The 13,731-nt window shown below is 59.7% G+C and overlaps 1 protein-coding gene across 1 annotated transcript; it reads right to left on the reverse strand.

Moving 5' to 3' along the window:
• Nucleotides 1-465: 465 nt before the first annotated feature.
• On the reverse strand, nucleotides 466-11,406 carry SEMA6B (semaphorin 6B; the record flags this gene model as incomplete). Its single annotated transcript, XM_079703940.1, has 16 exons — nucleotides 11,277-11,406; nucleotides 11,014-11,137; nucleotides 9,327-9,387; nucleotides 9,103-9,165; nucleotides 8,631-8,732; nucleotides 8,124-8,214; nucleotides 7,661-7,780; nucleotides 7,083-7,171; nucleotides 5,405-5,622; nucleotides 4,417-4,548; nucleotides 4,022-4,171; nucleotides 3,425-3,607; nucleotides 3,190-3,336; nucleotides 1,975-2,052; nucleotides 1,787-1,845; nucleotides 466-1,370 (listed from the first exon to the last, which is right to left on the reverse strand). The coding sequence occupies exons 1-16, from the start codon at nucleotides 11,395-11,397 to the stop codon at nucleotides 466-468; spliced, it is 2,643 nt and encodes an 880-aa protein (XP_079560066.1). The 5' UTR covers nucleotides 11,398-11,406.
• Nucleotides 11,407-13,731: the final 2,325 nt, after the last annotated feature.

Consider the following 13,731-nt stretch of genomic DNA (forward strand, 5'->3'; position numbering starts at 1 on the left):
ATGCACACGCACACACGCACACACACACACACACACGCCGGGGGCCGGGTCGAGAAGGGGCCTCTGGGTGGGGCGGGGGGGAGCTGGGGTCTGCAGATGTGCCCCCTCCCCTTCCCACCGTCAAGCCCCCCGCCGCCACCCCGAGAACGGAGTTGTGCAATTGGTTAGAAAACTGCAAAAGAAACGCAAATTGGAAAACAAACCAAAAATCCACGCGCAGAAGGTCAACCTCAAATCCACAGCACATTCCGCCCGCCCGCCCGCCCGCCTGCCCCAGACCGCCTCAGGGTCCTGCGGCCCCGGGGCGCGGCGGGGCGGGGAGCCGAGCCCCTTGTGCTTCCGGGCGGCGGAGGGCGCCCCCCACCCCGCGCGTCTGGGCCGGGGGTCTGAGCACCCACTTGGAGCTGGCCCGGTCTCTCGCTCCTGGTTCCCGTGGCTGACACCGCCGAGGCGCGCGGCCCCGGCCTAGGGCACGGGGGGCGCAGTCCTGTCCGGGCCCCCGTACGAGAGGAGGTGCGCCAAGTCCGTGCCGGGCCGGGCGTGGCGGCCGCGGGGCCGGGCCTCGCCGCTGTTGATCGTGTGCGTGCGGCGCAGCGCGGCGGCGGGCGGGGCGTGCGCGCCCGGCCTCCGGAGGCTGCCGGTGGGCGGTGGGCTCCAGGGCCGAGGGAGGCCGTCGGCAGCGGAGCTCGGGTCCGAGGGGCCCGTGGGCGCCGACACCACCCGCCGGCGGTCCGGGCTGGCGTGGGGGGTGAGCGGGAAGTCGCCGTGGGAGGCGCGGCCGGGCCGCGCGACGAAGAGGCGGGCGTCGGGGGCCGGCTCGCCGGGCGCGGGGGGCGGCTCGGGGGCGCGGGCGGGGGCCAGCAGCAGGAGGGAGGATGAGAGGGAGGCCGTGAGCAGCGCGTGGCCGTGCTCCCAGGCGCGGGGGCCCAGGGCGTGCGGGTGCGGGGTGGGCAGGCGCTTCTGGGGCAGCGGCGTCTGCTCGGGCGTGGGCAGCAGCCCTGAGTCCAGGTCGTGGGGGCCGCCCTGCAGCAGCGTGGCCTTGGCCCACCCGTTCTGCATCAGGGGCGCCAGCAGGGCCTCGGGGGGAACCCCGGGCCCGCCGCCGCCCCCGGCCCGGCCCCCGGGGCCGCCCGCCCGGCGCTCGCCCAGGCGGCTCACGCTCAGCACGGCCTCGCCGCCCCCGTGCGCCAGGATGGCCTCCTTGTCCTTGCGGCGGGCCAGCTCGCGCCGCTCGCGGAGCCCCACGTACCAGCCCACGCTGAAGCCGGACACCACGGCGCCCACCACGAAGGCCGCCACCGACGACGTCACCAGCAGGTTCACCGACACCAACCCGGCGCGCTCCTCCGAGAGGCTGGCCCGCAGGAGTCCTGGCCGGGAGGGCGGCGTGTGAGGGGCCCGGTCGCGGACGGTCCCCTGCGCACCTCTCGCGGCCTCCGGCTGGTCTACCCACTCAACGTCTGTCTGCTTCTCTGCTTCGTGGCACCTCTCTGACCCTTTCAACGCCCGTCTGCCCATCTCTCTGTCCCCTGGCATATGTCTTAAAGTTTGTCTGCCCATCTGTCTGTCTCCTGGCCTCTCTCTCTGTGGTCCCCAGCGCCCCCTCGCCATCTGTTGGTCCTTTTCCCACCTCCCTACCTGGAAGTGGGGCCCCCTGCCCTTCCCAAGCCCTGACGGAAGCCAGTACCCCCACCCGCCCCCGTTGGGCATGGGCGGCAGAGGGTGTGAGAACCCTGGAGGACCAGGACTCCGAGTCCCCAGGCCTCCTCCCCTCTCCCCCGCTTACCTGTGCAGTCCCCTAAGCCTGAGGTGCTGGCCCCGGACACGTCCTGCTCAAAGGTGGCTCTGATGAGGGCAGGGAGGCAGAGAGGCGCAGTCAGCAGAAACCTCTCGCACAGAGCTGTGGTTAGGGGGGGGACTCCCGATCATCACGTGGGTCACATACCCGCCCCCCACCTCCCTCGGCCCCAGTACCTGGTGCCGGGACTGAGGAAGATGCAGGAACCATCCGGGGCCCAGCCGCAGTAGGGGTCCTGACTGCCAATACAGTTCCTGGAGCAGACAAGGGACCCAGAGGGCAGATCAACCACAGCCCCTTCTGAGGCACCTCTTACTGTCAACTCTGGGAGTTCTCAAGTTACGTCTTAGCGGTGGGGGCTGTTTCTTCCCCATTTTACAGATGAGAAAACTGAGGCTCAGGAAAGTTTACTTTTGCCCAAGGGACAGAGCCAGGGTTGGAGCCCAGGCAGGCTTGCCCCTGAGTCTGTGCTTTGGGTGTGTGCTATGGCATCATTATTGCCAAGTCGGCGGGCACAGGGTCGGGTGCTCCGTGTGGAGGGCACACTGAGTCCAGAGATGTGCCAGTGTTTTATCTGCATGTAATCTTCCCACCCATTTTATTTATTTTGTTTTATTTTTTGGCTGTGCCACACAGCATGTGGGATCTTAGTTCCCCGACCAGGGATTGAACCCATGCCCCCTGCAGTGGAAACGTGGAGTCTTAACCACTGGACCGCCAGGGACATCCCTCCCAACCATTTTGTCTTTTTTTTTAATTTTTAAAAATTTATTTTATTATTATTTTTTATTTTTGGCTGCGTGGACTCTCTAGTTGTGGCACGTGGGCTTAGTTGCCCTGCTGCATGTGGGATCTTAGTTCCCCGATCAGGGCCTGAACGCATGTCCCCTGCATTGGAAGGCGGATTCTTAACCACTGGACCACCAGGGAAGTCCCTCCCACCCATTTTAGAGGCAGACAAACAGCTGTCTCCCTGGTCCCCAGCTTCTGCTCCTGCTGCTCTTAGAAATGTCAATCACATCCCATCCTGCTCTGCCCATGGACCTCCAGGGCTCCCACCTCACTCCAGGGGTGGGGGAAGGAGCCCAAGTACTCCCCACAGCCCACAGACCCTGCACGACCTACCCCCAGCCCCATCCCCTCCCTGACCTCCCCTCCTCCCTCTCTCCCTTGCTCATTTTGTTCCAGCTACACAGGCCCCCTCTCTGTTCCGCCAACACACCAGGCCCAGTCCTGCCCCAGGGCCTTTGCACATGTTCTGCCCTCTGCCCTGCTCATCGTTCAATGAGTCAGGATGCTGTTGGGGCCTGGACTTAAACTTGACTCTCTCCCTCTTCCTGTGCTCACCTCCCCTCACTTCCCCTGCCCACAGCTGGCCTGGGAGTACTCACTTCATGCATCCTGAGTATTGCTGGCAGCGTGCCACGGGCACTCGGACCACACAGCGGGGGAAGGCCGCCAACAGGCCACCCGAGGCCGCATCCAGCTCCAGGCTCAGCAGCCGCTGCCCTGTCTCGCTACCCCCAGAGCGCCCACACCTGGGGGTGAGCAGATTGGTAAGACTCAAGGGGCACGCCCTATCTCCCTGCCCACTGGCCCTGTCCCTTGACCTCTGCCCGGCCTCACCTGTCCGGCCGGTAGGTCTCAAACTCCTCCAGGAAGACACTGGGCCCGGTGGTACCCGAGGCACTGGCGTTGGGCCAGACAAGGAACTTGAGGACAGTGCCCGCCTCAGAACCCAGGAAGACGACAGTCTGGTTGCCCCAGGGGCCGGCGCCCACGTCCACGGCCACTCGCGTCAGCTGGTACCTGGGACCAGGGTTGGGCAGAGGTCAGGCTGCCTCCCAGCCCCCTGGGGTCCTGGGTGCACTCAGAGACACCACCCACGCCCGGCAAGGTGGACATGGGCGTGGCTCCAAGGGGGCACATCATGGAGAGAAACAGACCCCCAAACCTGACTCCTACCTGGGCCTGCCTGTCTCTCTCCCTGTCTCCCTCCATCTCTCTGTGTCAGATGGTCTCTCTCTCCCTCTCTCTCTGTCTCCCTCTGTCTCCATCTTTCTGGGCAGCCCCAGAGCCACATGCCCAGCTGTCTTGAGTGTCCGGCTTCCCCCTCATGTCTGAAGTTGGCCCTGTGCTCCCTCCTTGCCCACCACCCTGGCCAGGGCTCTCCTTCCCACCCAGGCCCGGCCACCAGGACCCCAGCCCCATGTAGGGACTGACCGCATCAGAGTCCGAACAATCCAGGGTGCGTGGCCCAGTGAGGGCACTGCCTCGTCCATCAGGGGGTGTGTCTTGACGAAGTTGAGGATCTCGTCCGGGAAGGCGCTGGAGGCGTTGTACTGCATGCCGGGAGCTGCACAGCACCCGGGCCTGGGTGGGGACGAGGGGGTGGTCGGGGTGGTCAGGGTGGACATGGAGGCCCCCACATAGGGGCTCTGATTCACCAGGGGACCTGCTGCCCTGCCCAGAGGGCCTCGGTTTTCCCCACCTGCATAATGGGTACAGCTGAACTCGGCAACAGCTATTGAAATAACTAACTGCCTGGAAGTCCCAGCCCTTGGTCCAGGGTCAGGATCCTACCCAGGCACCCGTCTCAGGGTCGAGGGGGCTCTCACCGGGGCCGTGGCACCTGGTCCTCTGGCACGGGTGTCCAGATGGACTCAGGGGACTTCTGCTCACGGAAGCGGCCCTCAAACACGGCAGCCACCTGTGTCATGTCGAAGGCGCAGACGGCCGAGCCAGGGATGCTGTGGGTGGGGGGGCAGATGAAAGGGAGCAGTGAGCCTGGCCGGGGGTGGGGGTGGGGGACTGCCCTGGGCAAGCAGGTGGAGGAGTGTTTGTCCTCCAGAGCTGTCACATGTTCAGTTCCCTGGGCCAGAGGTTGCTGCCCCCTCTTCCCCCGTCCAATCCGGTCACTCCACCCGCTGAACAGTTCTCAGACTGGATCATAGTTCAGCCCCTCCACAGCCACCTGTGTCCAGGCCCCCCCTTGTCACTTGCCTGCATATCCAGTCTCCGAGGTGCCACTCTTGCTCCCTTTCAACCCATTCCCCAGGGAGTTTTCCAAAAATGCAAACCTGACCTGGTCCCTCTTCTGCTCCTTACTCTCCCATGGCTCCCTAGTGCTCTCAGGCTAAAATCCAGGCTTCTCCCCACAGCCCGTCACCTCCCTGCCCTCATATCCTCCACTTTCCCCCCTTGCTTCCCTCCACTCCAGCCACACGGGCCTCCTCCCTATGATTTAAACGTAGCAAGCTCATTGCAGCCTCAGGGCTTTTGCACAGGCTGTTTTTCCAACTTGTAATGCTCTTCCCGCTGCTTCCATCTCACAACCATTGATGCCTCCTCCAGAAAGCCCTCCCTGACCCCTCCTCCAAAGGCAGAGGGTGAGGACACTCACCCCACCCCCATCTGCCAAGTTCTGGCCAAAGGGCCTCGGAGGGTCAGTGTCTGGCTTGGTGCCCCCTGGCCTGGGACCGAGGCCTCCCAGGAGTCAAATCTTGCCCAGTGCAGGACCCAGGGAATATGTGGTGAGGTAACATGGGAACTCTCCGCCCGTGCCCACCCGGTGCTCCCAGTCTGCTCCCGACGGTGCCCGCTGACCTGTTGCTGGGCGTGGAGAAAACAGCAAGGACCACGGGCCGGCCCCCCAGGCTGACCACACCCGTGACGGCCCGCAGCACGTTGAAGTAGAAGTGGGAGTCCCCCGGCACCGAGCAGTTGAGCCGTGCCTTCAGGAACGACGTCCACTGCTTCTCCAGCACGCGAGGGGAGCCGCCCACATCATTCTTGCACACCCGGGCCACACGGGACACCACCACCTGGCACATCAGCAGGCGGGGGGGGGGGCCTGAGCCCTGTGTTCCGCAAGGCCTGCCCGCAGATCACACTGCCCACTACCCAGGATGGGATGCAGGAGCCTGGCCCTGGGTCACTGTGGATGCCCCAGCCAGTCACCCTAGCCCCCCTGAGCACCAGATTCCCCAGCGAAATGTGGGGATGGTCACAGCCACCACGCCAAGCATAATCATCATCGCCTCCATTTACAGATCACTAAGTACCAGGCACTTCATCCTCCTCACCTCTCACGTTCCTCCCAAAGCTCTACAGAGGAGGGCCTACTGACATCCCCGTGGTACAGAGGGGAAACTGAGGCACAGAGAAAGGAAAGTGACCGAGGCCCAAGGTCACACTAGTAGTTAAGTGGCAGTCTGTGCACTTAAATGTCTCCATGGGTTGAGGGATGGGATGGATGTATGGATGGATTAGTGGATGGATGGATGAATTTGAAGGAGACAATGATGGACAGTGAAGATAAGGAAGAAGGAGATAATCAACTGATGGATGGATGGGTGGATGGGTGGATGAGTAAATGGGTGTGAGTCCGCATGAATGGATAGATGGGTAGATGAACGGGTGGGTGGATGGATGGATGAAAGGATGGATGGGTGGACAGATGGATAGATGGATGTGAGTGTGGATGAGTGGAGAGATGGGTAGAGCAATGGATGAATGGATGGATGGAAAGGCAGATGAAGGAGGTAATGACAGATCAGTGGATGGGTGGATCCATGGGTGGATAGAAGGTTGAGTGGAGGTGAGCAGGTGATGAGGAGGAGATGGGCTAGATAATGGGATTATACAGGGCTGGGCAGGTAGATGGAGAGACGGATGGTAGATGGATGAGCTCATCAGTAGGAGGATAGATCAATGGATGGTTAGCTGTATGAATGAATGGACAGGTAGGTGTATGAATGGATAAAGAAGTCGATGAGTGGGAGGTGGGTGGATGGATATATAGGTGCATGGAAGGGTAGATGAGTGGACGGATGGATGGAGGATGGCCGAGTCAGGGGGTGGGCGGATGGATAGATAAGTGGTTTGATTGGAAGTGTGGGTCGGCTGAAGAACAGATAGATGGGTAGGTGAGAGGGCGGCTGAGTGGGAGACTGAGTGGGCAGACAGATGGGCCGTTGAGGAAGGATGGATAAATGATGGTAGATGGGTGGGTGGACAGGCGAACAGCAACGGCACTGGGACGGGAATCAGGGGTGTATCTGACTTCAGACCCGGGATCCTCACCCAGGGCTGCTCCAGAAATGTCTTCAAGCCCCAGGGGCCTGGACCCGGCTGGAGTGGAGGGCCCTGAGGACCAGAGGGACCCTCTTGCCCCAGGTGGAGTTTCATGGAACCACCTCTGCTCCCCACTTCCTGAAATCAGAGCCTCTCAGCTGCATGCCCCACTGCCTGGGCCTCTTTGGGAGGGGAAATAGGGCCCTACCTTTTCCAGGTAGTTAAACTCCATTGCGATCTCCCGGAAGAAAAAGTAGATGTGGCTGCCCCACTCCACCACGTGGACAAAGTAGGGCTCTGGAGGAGAGGAGGGGTCAGAACTCAGCCCGTGACAGGAGAAAGGGAGTTTCTGGGGCTGGGAACACAGTAGCCTGGGTGACTGCTTTTACAGTGAAGGGGGGAATGTAAGCTGATTACCCAGGCAAAATAAAAGAGACCAAAGTTTCGGGGGTTTTTTGGAGGGAGTAGGTGTCAGAATCCTAAAATCACCATGTCTTCTTTCCACTGACAGCAACGTCTACTATTTTGTCACCTTCCTCCCTCATGTGTTGAGCTGAGGTCCTACCATACCGCTCATGCTGTTCCGTTTCGGGTTACTAAGCCACCCATTTCCAGCAAGTTCTACTTTAGATCCAACTTAAATCTTTCCTCTAACTTTATCTTCAAAGAGGCTAGTAGGTTCCAAAGATGAGATGGGAGTTCCCTGCCTGTCTCCTCTGGGACTGTTATTCTGGTGGGGGAATTTGATGAATGTCAGCCCTACCAGGTCTGCCCCTATCGCCCCACCTTTGAACCACTTGGAGTCGTGTTTCACGGTGCGCAGAGTGGGCCGGTCCCCGAGGCTCCGGTAGATGACGGCGTCGATGGCTAGGAAGTCGGTAACGGTGGCTGTGAAGAGCATCCCTTCTGGATGGGGGTGAGTCAGGGGGAGGCAGGTGAGAGATTAGATCATAGAGGCTGGAGGCTGGGTGGGTCAAAACTTGACTTCAAGACTGAGCCCTAAGCCTAAGTGAGCCCTAAGCCTCAGGCTGAGCCCCAAACCTGCCGAGGCCCTGACTTCAGGCTGATCCCCAACTCCTCAGCTCATCCCCAACCTCGGCTGAGCCCTGCCCTTGAGATTCTGCCTGTTTCATAGCTGGAGAGATGGTCTCCCAGCCATCTTCTAAATGACCTGACTCCAAGAGTGGAAAATGCCATGTCTTGCTGTGGACTGGGGCCCCATCAGATGGTCAGAGTTGGGGGCACTCACCAGAGAAGAGGGCAACATTGGCGTGTTTGGGGTCGTATGGGCAGCGGGCCATGCCGCTGATGTTGTCCCCAAGGGGCTGCAGTGTGTCCATCTGCAGGGGGGACAGGGACTGAGTGACAGAGCTCCCGTCTATACCTATCAGCCCCTGGCTCCCCCAGCCACCCCCTCTAAGGGGAATCCTGGCGCCACCTTGGATGTTGTGTGACTTGGTCAGTCATTTAACCTCTCTGGGACTCAATTTACTGATCTGTAATAAAGGGGTCTGAATCGATCCTAATTCATCCTATAACTAACTGGTTTGTAGTTTAAGTTGCTGCAGCCTGTACAGGCCTCCTTTGGAAGCCTCCTCTGGAGCTCCGGGTGAGGGGCCTGGGAGGGCATCTCCAGTAAGGCTTCCTGTAGGAGATGATGTGGCCTGGGGATAGGGCATGACCAGTGGAGGGCAGGTGAGCAAAGGCGTGGAGGTTGAACCTGGGGCAGTCAGGGCTTCGAAGAGCGGTGACTCACGCTGTAGTTGGCACACACGGGGTTGAAGGCATTGGAACCACACACGAAGAGGGTGGATTCGTCCCGAAGTAGAAGCACCTTTACAAAATTTCGACACTCGCCCTGGATTGGGGCGGCGGGAAGAGAGAAGCCAGGGTGGGTGTGGTCACGGGTGTGGGCGTGGCCAGGGAAGAGGCGGGGCCTGCAAGGAGGGGCCAGGGATGTGGGCGTGGCAAAATCAGGGGGCTAAACTAGGACTAGCCTGGGGGCGAGGCCATGACTAAGGGAGGGGCCCAGACAGGGAAATAGGGGCACGGCCACGAGTGAGGACCACCTTGGGGGCGTGGCCAGGCTCTGGGAGTAGCCACGGCAAGACCAGGGCCCTGGCTTAGAATGAAAACAGAAGATTTGCCCTGGGGGGTGGCCAGGACGGATTGGGGCATGGTTGGAGGCGTGGCCACGGCTGATGGAGGCGTGGCCAGGGCCCACTTACCTCCTGCTTGCCCTTCATCCGACACACGTTGATGTCGCTGGGGTTGGAGCTCCAGGTCAGCTTCTGGGACACAGAGAGCTGGTGAGGTGAGCGGGGTCCTTGACAGCCCTAGGAACCCTGCTAGGCAGGCCCGAATCCACCTTGCTCCCCAGCTCAGTGTCCGGGCCCCGTGGCGGGAACCCCAAGCATTGCCCCCTCCCCTCCCGCCTGCACCCCCTCCTCACCCGCTGGTACCGCAGCTCCATGGACGTGGGGGGCTCCAGCTCCACCCGGTACAGGTTGTCCCTAGAGGAGGGGTGTAGTTAATGAGATCGGAGAGCCTCCCCTTCCCTCCCACTATTCTGACAGCAGATGTGAGGTCCAACACGTGCCAAACAGGGGCGTGCCAGCGCCTCTGCCACGTGCAGCTCCGCACGTGCATGCCCTAACACGCCTCCTCGTGCCCTAAAGTGAGCCACGGGTTCTAGCGCACCCCATATGCCTTACCACGCCACCTCACGCTTACACACCCCATGGCCTACACCCAACACAACGCACTGTCTGATGCCTTTACATCCGCTGTCCCCCCCTCAGCCCCCCTCAGTCTCCCCCAGGCTCTCACCCCTCCCCCCATGCCGCAGAAACTGCCCTAATCAAGGTCACTGGCCCCTGTTAAGTCCAGCGGTCACTTCCCTGTCCTCCTCCCCCTCTCCACAGCGTGTCCCCCTTCCTCCTGGGAACTCCATCCTCACTGGGTCCCTGGACACTGCACTTGCCTGGCTTCCCTCCCACCTCTCCGGGCCCTCCTCTCTCCCTGGTGGGCCCACACCTGGGTCCTCTGGCCTCTTCCCTCCCCCATCCATATCCCTCCTGGGCCGCCTTGTCCACTCTCAGGGCTGGAACCACATCTCTGCCAGGATGACATCCACAGTCCTGTCTCCAGCCAGGGCCTCCCCTGAGCTCCAGATTTGGGGTCCAGCTAACCCTCAAGGTCTCCACGAGGGGGCTCAAAGGTGTCTCATACTCTGTCTCACACTCAGCTTGGCCACATGGCACCCGACCATCCCCCAAATCTGCTCCTGCCCTGTCTGCCATCTCGGCTGAGGCAACTCTATCCCCACGACGTGGGAGTCACCTTCAACTCCCTTCTCCTTCCCTCCCAATATGTCACCTCTGCCTTCAGTATCTAGCGAGGGTTCACCCACTTCTCACATCCTCTATGACCACCACCCTAGTTCAGCCCCCATTACTGGCCACCTGGACCAGCATTGTCCCCTCTGCCCTAGTCTAGTGGCTCCTGCCCTCACCAGTAGTCTGTCCTCCCCCAGCTGCCACCAGAGGGCACCCGTGAGCACCTGAGTCAGGTCCTGTCCCTCCTCTGCCCACAGCCCTCCAGGGTCCCACCTCCCTTGGGGGTAAAAGCTCAAGTCCTCCCCTGTAGCCCACAAGGCCCTGCCCTCCCTGCCCTCCCCTCCTCCTTCTCTCCCCCTCACTCACTCTGCTCCCGCCGCACGGGCCTCCTTGCTACCCCTCCACCATGCCAGGCAGAGTCTGGCCCCAGGACTTTTGCACAGGCTGTGTCCTATGCCCTGACTTCTCCCTCTCCCGCAGATTTCCTTATAGCCGGCTCCTCATCACTCACTTCTCAACTCAAATGTCACCTTCTCAGAAAAGCCTTTGGGGTGCCACTTCAGCACCCCCTCTAGCACCCAGTGAATTTTGACCAAACAGCTGTCCCTACCTGGTAACACATCATAGCAAGCTCTGGGCTCCAACCACACCCAGAGTTCAGCACCCTTAAAAATCCCACCCCAGGGACACACATTCACACTCCAGCCAAACAACAGGCCCCAGCATGCAAACCTCCCTAAAATGCTACCACCTACTCCCCCACACCTCACCCTGCACACTCTGCCTGACAGTCCCTCGTACCTGTCCCCGATGAAGAGCGTCCTGTTGACCCGCAGAACCCGCTGGATGTTGAGGTCGTCGGTGCCCTCTGCGGGGGTCAGGTGTCCTGGCCCGCTGCCCACGAACACAGGATAGTGGTTCAGGTCTGGGGGGAGGGCGAGGAGGGGTGTGATCCAGGGCCAGGGTGAGCCTGGCCTGGTGAGCCCCCGGGGGAGGGGGCAGCAGATCCAGCTGGGGAGCAAGACCCTCCCTCGGGATGCCCCATCTCCAGGCCCCCCACTCACAGTCCCTGGGGGCCACGCTGAGTGGCGGCGGCTCCTCGGGGAAGAGGCCGTGGGAGCCTCCCAGTAGCAGCAGCAGGAGCAGTAGGGCCGGGCGGGGAGGGGGTGCTCGCGGGGTCCGCATGGCGAGGTCAGGGCGACAGGAGGTGACACCTGCGAGCGAGGGGCCATGCGGTGAGCCGTGTGGCTTGCAGTCCCCATTGCTGCCAGCAGAGGGAGCGCGAGAGCCGCGGCGGCGGGGACCTTCAATTTCCAGAAAAATTCCCCAATGGGGGGGTAATCATTTAAAAACAACAACAATCATGGCAATAACAATAACACCAGCACTTATTAATTACCAGAACAACTTTCTGACCACATTTTAGCGAAAGCTCAGGAAACGGTTTCTAACAAAAAATGGATAATCATGAGAATATTTATTTTAAAAATTAAATGATTTTAAATTAAAAATTAATAATAATAATAGATAAACAGGGACTTCCCTGGTGGCGCAGTGGTTAAGAATCCGCCTCCCCAAGAGGGAAGAGATATGGGGACATATGTATATGTATAACTGATTCACTTTGTTATAAAGCAGAAACTAACAACACCATTGTAAAGCAATTATACTCTAATAAAGATGTTAAAAAAAAAAAAGAATCCGCCTCCCAATGCAGGGGACACGGGTTCGAGCCCTGGTCCGGGAAGATCCCACATGCCGCGGAGCAACTAAGCCTGAGCACCACAACTCTTGAGCCTGGGCTCTAGAGCCCACGAACCATAACTACTGAGCCCACGTGCTGCAACTACTGAAGCCCGCGCGCCTAGAGCCCGTGCTCCACAACAAGAGAAGCCACCGCAATGAGAAGCCTGCGCACCGCAACGAAGAGTAGCCCCTGCTCACTGCAAGTAGAGAAAGCCCGTGTGCAGCAACAAAGACCCAACACAGCCAAAAATAAATAAATAAATTTATTTTAAAAAATAATAAACATTTCAAAACATATATTTATAAAAACTTCAACCTCAAAACATATGTTTTAAGAATTCTTAGAATTGGGGCTTCCCTGGTGGCGAAGTGGTTAAGAATCCGCCTGCCAATGCAGGGGACACGGTTTCAAGCCCTGGTCCGGGAAGATCCCACGTGCCGCGGAGCAACTAAGCCCGTGCGCCACGACTACTGAGCCTGCGCTCTAGAGCCCGCGAGCCACAACCACTGAAGCCCATGCGCCTAGAGCCCGTGCTCCGCAACAAGAGAAGCCACTGCAATGAGAAGCCCGCGCACCGCAACGAAGAGTAGCCCCCGCTCGCCGCAACTAGAGAAAGCCCACGTGCAGCAGCGAAGACCCAATGCAGCCAAAAATTAAATAAATGAATAAATTTAAAAAAAGAATTCTTAGAGTTAAAACACAAAAACCTTAAAATGAAAGTCTCAAAAAACAAAAATTCAAAGGCTCATGGAATTTTATAAACCACAATCTAGGAACTGCAGTACTTTAGAATAGCAGAATATTCTAGCTGGCCAGGGACCTCAGAGGCCCTGGTAAGTCTGACTTCCTTCCCGATAACAGCCTTTCTGTCCTCTCCTGGAATACCTCTGTGACAGGAGTCTCACGACCTCTTCAGGGGGCCTGTTTCCCGCGCCCGCTCAAGGGAATTTGGAGAAACTTCCAGGTGTGTAGAGTGGAGACCAGCCCCCACCCGTCCCAAGTGATGATCTGGTGGGGGTGTGAGCAGAACTCACCCTCTGGAACCCAGCCCTCCACGCCCCTTCCAGAAGGAGTGCAGTCCGGAGGCCCCAAGAAGACACCCGCAGCCTCCGGGCAAGCCCCGTGCCTCAGTTTCCCCGTCTGAGCAGCAGGTACATCTCCGAGCCCTGCCCCAGCCTCGGGGTGCGGGGATCCCGAACCCGTGGAGGTAGACGTGAGGCGGGAACTTTGGCCCTGGAACGCCTGCCTCTGAGGATTCAGGGCCAAAAAACAGGAAGTCCTTGCGTGGAACAGCGAAGTTTCCTCTCTGTGACCCTGAACTTCCAGGATTTGTGACTCAGCGGACGCCAGGATCTCACGTGTGCGCGGATCTGGCTCTACTTCCTTAAGAGTTTCCTTCCCCGGCTCCTCCCCTGCTTAGCAACGTCCCGTGGTTCCCAGCGACCCCCGAGCCAGGCCCCAGACACTGCATTCAAGACCCCCAACGGGATCACCAGCCCCGCTGCTGCCTACCCCAGCCTACAAGCTTCCTCCTTACACCTGCCGGGGCACCCCGCCTCTGGTGTTCTGTCTGCTCTGTGCCTTCTCTTTTTTTTTTTTAAAGATTGATTGATTGATTGATTGATTGATGTATTTATTTACCTGCCGGGGCACCCCGCCTCTGGTGTTGTCTGCTCTGTGCCTTCTTTTTTTTTAAAGATTGATTGATTGATTGATTGATTGATGGCTGCGTTGGGTCTTCGTTGCTGGGCGCTGGGCTTTCTCTAGTTGCG

Source organism: Hyperoodon ampullatus, assembly GCF_949752795.1.
Source record: "Hyperoodon ampullatus genome assembly, chromosome: 4".
In the NCBI taxonomy this organism is placed as follows: domain Eukaryota; kingdom Metazoa; phylum Chordata; class Mammalia; order Artiodactyla; family Ziphiidae; genus Hyperoodon; species Hyperoodon ampullatus.